Below are 12,095 nucleotides of genomic sequence, written 5' to 3'. Positions count from 1 at the left end.
TTTGGCGCAAACGCCACGTTGTCAGAAAGGGGAATTCCAGTTTAACGATGAGCTGTCACTGAGGTTGGAAGGATAGGCTATTTTTGTTCGATGATAGGAGATGTTGATTGATAATATGGAATTAGAACTGAAAGAATGTACAAAACACTTATCAAGGACATATGGGCTTACACGTATAATATATACTTTTAAACTTATTTATTCTAAACAAAAGTTAAATTTGCAGCCCAGAAAACAGTTTCGATGCTTAATATATACGTTCGCGATAACGCCTTCAAGTACAGTACTGTACAGTATCAGGGACGTATATATTAACGTCCCCGACAGTATATAATGAAAATAATAAAAGAAACCCCAGGTTTTGTGAAACAGACTGACCATTTGTGACGTGTCCACAGGCTTTCTGAAATATTCCTAAAATATGAAAAAATGGTAAAAATAATGTGACAATTAATTTGTACAAATATTTATATAGATTTATGATTTTAATAAATCTCCAATAAGACCGCAAATAACAGGCATTGTCATAAATGTAGAGATAACACAATGATAAATTACAGCCAGGTATAACTGGATAAATTCTGTAAGGTGTTGAGCTGTTGTAGGAATTTACAAAAGATCCCTACATATTTTGTTCGTGACAGCTGTTTGTTGAGGGCATGAAAACAATATGGCAAGGCAGTAAATTAATTTTCAAGTTAAGCTTTTTTGTTATATTTATTTGTGAAAATAACAATAACGTTGAGCGCATGAAAACAATATGACAGGGCAGTAAATTAATTTTCAAGTTAAGCTTTTTTGTCATATTTATTTCTGAAAATAAATTAAATATAAACAAGATTGATAAGGGTCAATGATAAATCGAAACAGTTACAAATGAAATAAATTAATGAAAGTTTAGGATTACCTGCAAATATACAACTGTAATACAAAACAGATATGGAAAAGTACTTGGCATTTATATTTGAGATACATAAACAATCATTGCACTGTGTCCCTTCTCTATTTACAAACATTTTGGTGACATCGGTTTTAAGACCACATCATCACATGTTCGGTGTATCGATTTGGCTCCAGTTCAACAGTATCACCTGATCTGCTCTAGGAGAGACAGTGTATGGGATTTTCCAAAGCATGAGGCAATGTTGTATTTTTAGCTGATGAGTCATCCTGGCCATGCCTCAAAAACTATGTAGGTCATGATTGTAAACAAACCAATCTGGTATTGTTTGGGTCTGTTGAGATAAATACCGTCCTGGCAAAGCTTAACAATGCTTTTGATAATAATGTTTGCTGTTGAAAGTCTTTGAATATTAAAATAAATAATACTGTTACTGCTATACAGTGTTGATAGATTATATTTTGAGCCATCTGCTTCTGTTATTTTGAAAACATGATTTCATAATCAGCTGAATATAACCGATCTAAATATTGTGGGTTTGTTGAAGGTGTTAAATTTACGTGGATTAGAAACCTAATTATGTTATAGATAGAGTGGTTTAAGTTCACCTATTGGGTTCATGTTATTTACACTGGAGAAGCTAATGTATCATAATACAAAATAGTCTGAATTCATTGACTCCAGACAGCTGAAAAAAGTTGATAGAACAAATAAATTGAAGCTCATTTCAAACAATAGATGCTTTATTGAAGTAAAATGACCTTTAATTATTAGGTAGAAGGAAATATGTACTGGAACCAGTAATATATGTAACTGACTGACAACTCAGTAACTTCTGTACCGTTTCTGCTTCAAGATTTAAATTTCAGTCCTTATTTCCTGAAGGAAAAGATGTTGCGATTTCACACTAATTTTTCCTTAATAATGATAATCATCAAAACCGATGTAATAGATCATCACTTCATCTGTATTTTAAAGTGTGAATTAAACTTGTGTCAGGGATACTGTAAGATAGAGATACATTTTTAGCATACTTTGATGGATATTGAACTTGAATGAAAGTATCAACTGAAAGTGGTAGAGAAAGACAGAATCACCACTAATGGTTGTCAGAATGAATGAACAATATATAGTTTTATTTTAAAAGGAGTTCTTTCAATTCAAATTATGTATATTGTTCTGCCCTCTGAAGCACTTTTGTTTAAAACATAGCATTGGATACTAAGTGTTAAGTTTAAATAAAAAAGATGCTTGGGGTCATTAAGCTTAGATTTTGTTCAGGATATTACTGTAATTAGATATTATCCAATATCAGAACATTTAAGTGAATTAAACTTTCTTCAAGGGCAGTCAGATATTATTTGATTGATGGGTTTACGTGGATTGTAATCACCCATTTAATCTCCTTGGATACAATTACTTTGCCCGAGTTGATGTGGGTTGTCATTTTAGCTTATTGGAAATATCATAGCATCAATTAATCACTGCTGGTTTTGATCTTTCTAGATTTCAGTTCATGTTTTAGCTGTCTTACCTTAATGTATTAAACTACCTGTACTTATGAATGTCCTGAGGGGAGAAGTAGAGTTTAATAGATGGCTTGCTGATAGTCTGAATATTTTGTTATATGTCAAATATTGATTTTCTCACAATTTCGTTAAAAGTAAAAAAAATGTAGCAATTATATAAGTTGATGATGAATCAGGGGTTGAGTTAAAGTAAAAACCTTGTTGAATTCTTTTACAGAGTCAATTAATTGTTAATTTGAATTAAAATTTGTCTTCGTTTGGTAGCTGTTAAAACATGTAACACATTTCTTGACTCTCTACCATTTTCAATAGTATGTTAAAAGCCTTGTTTTATTACCTTTCAAGTGTACAGTATCATTTAATTTAGTTACCGCGTTTTAATAAGTCATGACCGGTCAGTAATATACTTTTTAGGACGAAATTTTATCGTATATTTGACACTGAAATTAATAAACTGATTGAATTGATTGAAATCTATTTTGACAAATTGTGCTGTGATCTATTTCAATTCTCATCTGATTTTGACATAAAGATACATACCATGTACATATAAGACAAGATGTTAGTGATTAATGGTACAAAGAATATCTTGGTTGAGAAAAATTGGTATTATTTTGAAGGAAAAATTGAGCCTAGCCTAGCTTGGCAAGACACAAACCATTATTAAACTATGGAATCCAGATTTGGATGCTGTTTTTTTTAATTGTAATGTTCAGTTCTCGGTAGCTGTGATAATCTTTAGTGTGTAGTTGTGGTATGTAAAAAATGATACAGTTTATATTTTCATAGACCATGAGAAATTTTATTACCTGGGTATGTTGTAGGATATGAATTTGAATTACATGTTTCAAAAGTCAGAAGAAAAAAACTTGTAATTAATTAATTATATTACAGATAAATTGAAAGGGTTCTGACAATCTCTGGAATTTTATTTCATCTTGGTTGCAATATCAGTTAGCGACTAAGGCAAAATAAAATTGTGAATAGAAAATTAGAACCCTTTGGACTAATTACGGATGTGACAATTGTAGACATGACATTGCATAATGTGCATATACTCACTAAACTTTGTTTCTATGTACCATATTTATGTTGAAATATGCCCAAGTCTGATGATGAGTCGTGGATTAATCTAGAATTTGGGGAATACTACCCATTGTGGAAGTTGGGGAATTTTAGTTTATTTTGAGAAATGGAAGGATTTCATAAGGGGGATAGGGTAAAACTATACAACATACTGGAAGATATTGACATTTTGTTTTCTTGATAGCATGAGTTGAAAACATGTTAAGTAAAAATATATTTAATTAGCTCTGTTTTGGGGAAAGTTTTCTCTGTTTTGGGGAAATTTCCCCAAGTTTTTGGTATATTTTCCTAATGGGGAATTAGTTGATATTCAGAAGGGAAAACATACCACTGGGGGAATACTAGCCTTTTCTGGTCTACAATTTGTCTACATTATTCCCAAGTCCACCACATATATATTCTAGTTTGAAAAAAAAAAAATCTATGACAATATTTATTTCATTTTCTGATAGTAAGTCTGAATTGGAGATTTTACATTAGCCCCTTTAACTTGAGATAATTAGTATAATAGTGAAATGACAAATATGAATGGAAAACACCTTATGGGTTGTTTGATGTATTACTATTACTTCCATCGTCCATCTGTCTTCAAATTAATATAACTATTGTCCTGCAAAGATGTGAAGAGTTTGAGAAATCTTAGTAAATATTTGATTCAAGCTACTTCTAACAGAAAGTCTCTTCTTAACATAGTCTCCCCAGAAAAAAGAGATAAGGTAGGTAGCTGTACTTAATTAAAATCATACTTAGAAATAAAGTTCTTTCCCTAGATATACACTATATTAGCTTAAAGGCTCAATTGTTTTTTTAGGATGAGGTGGGGCAGGAAGACAACATGTATTAAGCTGTCCTTATAACTTACTTTTTTAAGGTATAAACAAAAGAAGTAAACATGATTTACAGGATGTGACCTTCACAGAGCACATAATCAAGTGATCAATTTTTATCCAACTTATCTATTTTGTATGTGACAATCAGTTCAGTTTTCACAGCTCTTGTGGTCATTATTCTTTACTTTTGCTATAATGGGCAGGAGGACAGAACCTGGGGGAATGTTTAGAGGGGAGAGATAAGGAGGAAGAGATGTATTGAACTGGATCACCTTGCGCTGAAACACATACCTAAGATACTTGATAGCTGTAAAATAAACTTAAATGACTTTTTTTATACAGGATAGTTTTCTTTTGCACTTTAATGAATACTGGTATTGTTGTAAATCTGATTTCAATTTTTTTTTTTTTTTGTACTTACAGTAAGCTCTGGTATTGATATCTATAAGAACTTCGAGCTACAATGTCTGCAAGCACTCCAAGTACAAAAACATATGGAGCTGGGCCGTCTGTCAGCTCTGAGTCTCTGCAGACAGATCAAAGTGTTGGAATGCACACAGAGGATGAGGACATTCAACTCGACCAAGTCCGACAAATTCATAAAAATGTCCAGGACGAAATGGCACAAGATGAACAACAGGTACTATATCAGGAGGTCACAGAGTACAAATAATCTGATTTCCTGTGTCAACTATGTGATCAAAAGACTTTTTTGTTCTCAGATCTACAAGTAAAATATTGTGCCTGCCTGTATACTTAGGTGAAATGAGAAAGAACACATAGGGAAAACAATGATATACACATCTGTGTATAGTTGAAGGGTTCAAGACCATTTCTTTAAGAATGAAGAATATTGAAAATGAATACATCTTATTAGTTTGTGCAGAGTATTGTGAATAAGTTGTGATCATTGCACAGAAGCAAAACTTATTATTTATGGAATGGTACTAGATTCAAATAAGGATTTATCAAAAGCCCCACTAAGTAAAGAAAATTTAATCTTCATCATCTTCGGCTCATTTAATATAATCACTACCAAGCATTGAAGAGCTGACAGGAAGTTGGAGCCTCAATCAGGGGAAACAGACATCCTGAGGACACTCGTGTGTGTCCTCCCTGGCATTCGGCCAGGGGAAGTAGGAAATTGTCCTGCTGGCTCCGGAAGTACTCCACCATCCATCAATTAGTTATCACACAAACATGTACCACCCGGATACTCACAACTTCACAGACAAATACTTAGTTGTCCATCAATAATAGTTATAACGCTAATACAGTATTCCTAATTTCAAATAGCAATACTCAACCGCCCATCAATAGTGGTTATTTCACTGATACAACTTCACAGGGCAGTACTTAACTGTCCATCAATAATGGTTATAACTCTGATACAACTTCACAGGGCAGTACTTAACTGTCCATCAATAATGGTTATAACTCTGATACAACTTCACAGGGCAGTACTTAACTGTCCATCAATAATGGTTATAACTCTGATACAACTTCACAGGGCAGTACTTAACTGTCCATCAATAATGGTTATAACTCTGATACAACTTCACAGGGCAGTACTTAACTGTCCATCAATAATGGTTATAACTCTGATACAACTTCACAGGGCAGTACTTAACTGTCCATCAATAATGGTTATAACTCTGATACAACTTCACAGGGCAGTACTTAACTGTACATCAATAATGGTTATAACTCTGATACAACTTCACAGGGCAGTACTTAACTGTCCATCAATAATGGTTATAACTCTGATACAACTTCACAGGGCAGTACTTAACTGTCCATCAATAATGGTTATAACTCTGATACAACTTCACAGGGCAGTACTTAACTGTCCATCAATAATGGTTATAACTCTGATACAACTTCACAGGGCAGTACTTAACTGTCCATCAATAATGGTTATAACTCTGATACAACTTCACAGGGCAGTACTTAACTGTCCATCAATAATGGTTATAACTCTGATACAACTTCACAGGGCAGTACTTAACTGTCCATCAATAATGGTTATAACTCTGATACAACTTTATGGGTTATACTCAACTGTCCAGTAATAGTAATTACATTGTCGATCCAAAATAGATTATCACAATTTTCAGTACTCAAAAGTATCATCAATAACATGAAATATATACTCACAACATGAAGGTAATATCCACCATCTATCACTTACCTTTTTTACAACTTGATTTTCACAATGTTTTCTGTTTTTGACCAATTGATGTCAGTTGACAAACACCTAGACTGTAATGCTAAGATATTATGTTTTTGTTGAGATCATGTTTTTTAAGTTAATAGATGTACATCAGTTTGTTAAAATGTTAATATGATGCTGTTTTTGTTGACAGGTGTACATTGGTATACTAAAATGTTAATATGATGCTGTTTTTGTTGACAGGTGTACATTGGTATACTAAAATGTTAATATGATGCTGTTTCTGTTGAAAGGTGTACACTGGTGTGTTAAAATATTAATATATTGCTGTTTTTCGTTGATAGGTATGCAATCGTATATTATGATGTCTTTGAAATGTTCACAGCTTTACAAATTGTATATGAGTGTTACCATATCAAATAATGCTGGTTTTGTTGATAGGTGTATATGGGTGTGGTGTGGCAGGCAGGGAAATTAGGACTGGCTTACTATGATATAGATACTACACAGATATACATGATGTTAGACACAGTGGAATCAGATGAATTCACCATGCTGAAGAGAGGTAAACCCTTATTTGATTTTAAACAGAAAGTCATAACTATACATTTTGTTTTAGTGATGTTTTCTTCAAGGAAAATTTGTACCCAATATCCTTTGATATCAAGGTTTAATCAAACGGTTTCTCTATGTATTGAGAATATCCCTTTTTGCGTTTACAGGATTCTTTTAAAGATACAAATTAAAGTTGGATATTCTCATACCGTATTTTTTCGTGGATTGGGAGGGAGTGGATATACAGAAATATATAAAGCTACCCATGTTTGTCTGTCCCATCCTGTCCCATCCCTGATAAATGTTTAATCTTGAGAGTCACTCAGCAGATTTGATTCATATTTACCGAATCACATCATCAAGTGCTACACCAATCATATTAAGGTTTTCATTGGTGAAAAATAAAGGGTCAAAGGTCAAATTTTACAATTCATGAAAATTCATTAAACAATTATTCTTACATGCCTGCCAGTAGGGGAATTCATGTCTTGGAGACATTTTCAGCTTTTGGAATAGAGACTTCCCAGCCACTGGTTATACAAAACATGAAGAGATTTTTTTATTTTTTTCAATTGAACATATGTGCCAAAGCTGTATGATATCATTGTACATGTATATTGTTTGATAATGTTTTCAGTGATGAGACAGATCCCGCCAGTTTGTGTGGTTATTGGTACAAAGCAGGATGAACGTTTGATAAAAACATTGAAGGCACTCTGTAAGTTTTTCATAATAAGTATTATCTATTGCTATGTAAATAGTTAGATAAGACTGTAAGATATCATTTATATAGAAAATATTCTGTGTTTTGACAAGTGTTAGTATGTTGTTGGCTGTATATCAGCTAAACATTTATTCTGTTCTCCATGGTGTAGCTTGATATAAATCAAAATCTTAAAATAAAGGATGATATGAATTAAAAAAAACTCATTAATTAAGTTATAGGTCACAGCAAGCCGAGATTGAAAATATAATTGTCAGCCATTTTCATCCAATGGAGCTTGACCATAATCCACCATATTGCCCAAGTGCACAAAGCATTCATCTTTCATCACAAGTTGTAGTGTCCTTGGTCCTCACATATTTGTTCACATCATCCTATAGGGAAGATCTTAACCCTAACATTGAAATCTGCACTGATGAAAGAGTTGACTTCCCAGCTACCTTCCAGATCAAAGGAAATCATCAATGATCTCTAGTAGATATCACATATGCTATCAAAGCAGTCTTCTTTTACTCTGTGCTTCTCCTATCTGGATGATGCAGATTGTAATGCCTGGACTGGTTGTTTACACTCACAACCATGAGGATGCACTACGGTTGTTTTGGGTAAAAATGAAGACAGACATATCACGGAAACAGTGTTTAACTCTATTTAACATGTCAATTTCCAGTATATCAAAATACATTTCATCCCATAGTAAAAGCAAAAATAAAAATAATCATTGTTCCTTGGATGTGAATAACAGAAAATATTTTGGAACACAACACTGCCAGCGGGTGACTGTCATACCTGACAGTACATATATATTTATTCCTAATAGTTCTGATCATAAGTTTGAGAGAATCTCCTACTGTGGCCAGAAGAAGCGGAACTGTTTGACGTTCAGGGTCATATCCCTGTCTGATGACTACAGTCTAGACACAGCAGGACCTCTTCCTGAAAGCAATAATAATGTGTACATTACAAAAGCTATCATGGATAGTCTCCCCTGGCTGGAGAAAGATGACAATGTTGTTGTTGATTGAGAGTTTAGGGATGTTTTGCCAGCTTTGGATTCACATGATTTGACAACAAATATGTCCTCTTATCTAAAACCTGGGCAGGCTCAACATGACAACCAATAAACTAACCTTGAAAGATCCATAACTAAATCCAGATGGGTAGTGAAGTCATACCCTAGACATTCAAGCAATGGCTGTATTTCAAAACACAGCTTGCCTCCAACTACTGTATTGATGTCATCGAGGCATTTGTTAGAATAGTAACATCCTGTCTCATTGGTCTCCGAGGACCCATTTATGTTAGAACAGAATTGATTGGATAAGTTTGTAAAAATGTAGCCCCAAAAAAATTTATTATTTTACACTATGTTTGTACCTGAAAATCTGACAATTTCCTGTTCAGATAGCAGAATTGAGTATAGTCTATTTCCAAGAAATAAATAGTTTCTAGATATGTTACACATTATGATGCTACCGGAGGTAAATACTTTCCTGTGTTTGAAAATGATGTGCTACAATGGCCCCTGATAACTGAGTTTTATAGATTTATAATAATTGTTGACTTCTACCTTTTGCAGTGGTTCCCAAGCTTGACAAGGAGGATACAGATGCTGATCAGAGATCAGAGCCAGATGTGGTAAAGCTACTTCCCAGTGTTGACTTCAGTAAGTATGATACCATGGAGTGCTCATCTTTCTGTCAACTTGACATCATCAGTAAACCACCTAATCTTGTTGACTTTTGCCTTAGTACATTGATTCAGTTGTTTGTCTATGGGTGATTTTGATTTTTCAGGTTTGGACATCTGTAAAAGAAGGCTTCTAAATCTAGACCTGCCCTCCATCCCCAAACATTTTACAGAGACGGAGAAGACTCTCTATCTCTCATCACTTGTGCCTTTTGACAATGTTTCGATGGTACTGTTGCTTTGAGATAAACATTGAGATGTTGTCAGGTGGTGACACCTAGCTTGTATTGCTGAATATTGGAAGTTTTTAAATGAAAATATGTTGATCAGTTAAGGATATCTTGCTACTGTATTCCAATAATTTCAATTCTGAATGTGGTTTTGGGTAGTCATGTATGATGCTATGAGCACACATTATGGTAAAAAGCATGGATTTTAAGTTTATTGCACATTACACATGTAAATTTGAAAATGTGAACCTGTACATGTATTCAACCATTTTGTTTTGTACTTGTATATGACCATGCTATTGTATACATAGATTAAGCCATTACAGGTGAGAGCCACAGGAGGTTTACTGAAGTACCTTGAGAAGATGAGGATTGGTGTGGAGTTGGAAGATACTGTTGTTGGTGTACCTGTTCTAGATCTGAGGTGTTTCTCATTGTAAGTTATCACCTGATCTAGATCTGAGGTGTTTCTCATTGTAAGTTATCACCTGACCTAGATCTGAGGTGTTTATCATTGTAAGTTATCACCTGACCTAGATCTGAGGTGTTTCTCATTGTAAGTTATCACCTGACCTAGTTCTGAGGTGTTTCTCACTGTAAGTTATCACCTGACCTAGATCTGTGGTGTTTCTCATTGTAAGTTATCACCTGACCTAGATCTGAAGTGTTTCTCGCTGTAAATTCTCATTTGTCCTAGATCTGAGGTGTTTCTCACTAAATTATCACAAGACCTAGTTCTTACCTATCTTTGAACTGACGTGTTTCTCATTGTAAGTTATCACCTGACCTAGATCTGAAGTGTTTCTCGCTGTAAATTCTCATTTGTCCTAGATCTGAGGTGTTTCTCACTAAATTATCACAAGACCTAGTTCTTACCTATCTTTGAACTGACGTGTTTCTCATTGTAAGTTATCACCTGACCTAGATCTGAGGTGTTTCTCATTGTAAGTTATCCCCTGACCTAGATCTGAAGTGTTTCTCGCTGTAAATTCTCATTTGTCCTAGATCTGAGGTGTTTCTCACTAAATTATCACAAGACCTAGTTCTTACCTATCATTGAACTGAAGTGTTTCTAACTATCACTTATCACCTTTCCTAGATCTAAGGTGTTTCTCATTGTAAGAAATTAATTCTCTGTCGTAGACATCAGTTATTGGGTTTTGTATTAGTTGTTCTTTCATAAATTCTGAACTTTTGAGACAAAATGTTTCTGAAAGGAACCATTTCCTTATAATTTTGAAAATATAAAGATGTCTTATTTTTCAGAGGTGATCAAATGGTATTAGACGACACTGCATTTAGGTAAGCCTTTACTAGCAATTATAGTGAGTCTCTTGTAGAAATGAGGCTAGCTTATGTAAAAATGAAATTAAAAAAAAAAAGATTATTTTCAACTGCTTTGTTTACGCTACAGAACCATAACTAGATTATACATGTACTTTTCAGATAATATTCTAATGTTTGAGATGCAGCTCCAACTGATTAGTAGTGGCTGGATACTAATAAAACAATCAGATATATGGTGAGGTTGTATGACCTTATAAATGGTTGCTGGGAAATAGTGAAACAACCAGATATATGATGAAGTCGCACGACCTGATTAGTAGTGGCTGGATAATAATAAAACAACCAGATATATGATGAAGTCGCACGACCTGATTAGTAGTGGCTGGATAATAATAAAACAACCAGATATATGATGAAGTCGCACGACCTGATTAGTAGTGGCTGGATAATAATAAAACAACCAGATATATGATGAAGTCGCACGACCTGATTAGTAGTGGCTGGATACTAGTGACACAATCAGAAAATTGATATTATCATATGAACAGGTTTGTGATGGTAGGATAGCGGGACAACCAGATACATGTATGTGATCATGTTTCATGACCAGATTATTTGATATTCATGACCTGATTAGTGGTGGCTAGAAGGTGAAATCAAAAGGACCAGAATAACCTACAGTCATCGTAAATAATTTTCTCTTTATCCTCAGTAAAATTATTTGGACTTTTAGTATTTTAGCAAAGGATTACCTTAATGGCCTTGTCACTTTTAAGACAGATCAGGCTAGTTTTAAAGAGACTTTCATCAAACATTTTTCCGGAAATAAGGTGATCTAGTTTGGGCTACTACAAACAATGATATGTACAATCAAGTATATAATGTGTTTATTGAAATTCAGTGGTGTCTCTTATACTGTAATATACATGTATAAATGGCTAATACACAAGCTGGTGAAAAAGTATGAAACAGTATTCTATTACCTGTAGATGACCTGTATTCAGTCTCAAACAATGTCAAATGAAGGTCAGGATGTACATGTCCTCAACTCATCCAACTATCCATAAATACCTTAAAGGACAAAGTATCAG

At 33.9% G+C, this 12,095-nt stretch overlaps 1 protein-coding gene across 1 annotated transcript in view; it reads left to right on the top strand.

Moving 5' to 3' along the window:
• Window positions 1-4,809: 4,809 nt before the first annotated feature.
• LOC132565093 (mutS protein homolog 5-like) overlaps window positions 4,810-12,095 on the top strand; it is a 48,020-nt gene continuing 40,734 nt past the window's right edge. Inside the window, exons 1-7 of the mRNA XM_060229699.1 lie at window positions 4,810-4,986; window positions 6,961-7,084; window positions 7,712-7,792; window positions 9,378-9,464; window positions 9,595-9,716; window positions 10,044-10,153; window positions 10,984-11,019. Coding sequence (XP_060085682.1) covers window positions 4,810-4,986; window positions 6,961-7,084; window positions 7,712-7,792; window positions 9,378-9,464; window positions 9,595-9,716; window positions 10,044-10,153; window positions 10,984-11,019 — 737 coding nt within the window. The remainder of the gene's footprint in view (window positions 4,987-6,960; window positions 7,085-7,711; window positions 7,793-9,377; window positions 9,465-9,594; window positions 9,717-10,043; window positions 10,154-10,983; window positions 11,020-12,095) is intronic.

This window comes from Ylistrum balloti, unplaced genomic scaffold (assembly GCF_031769215.1).
Source record: "Ylistrum balloti isolate Yb309-2 unplaced genomic scaffold, AGI_CSIRO_Ybal_v1 Utg369690, whole genome shotgun sequence".
NCBI lineage: Eukaryota > Metazoa > Mollusca > Bivalvia > Pectinida > Pectinidae > Ylistrum > Ylistrum balloti.
Note: the sequence above shows the minus strand (reverse complement) of the source record. Positions and strands in the feature narration are given on the sequence as shown.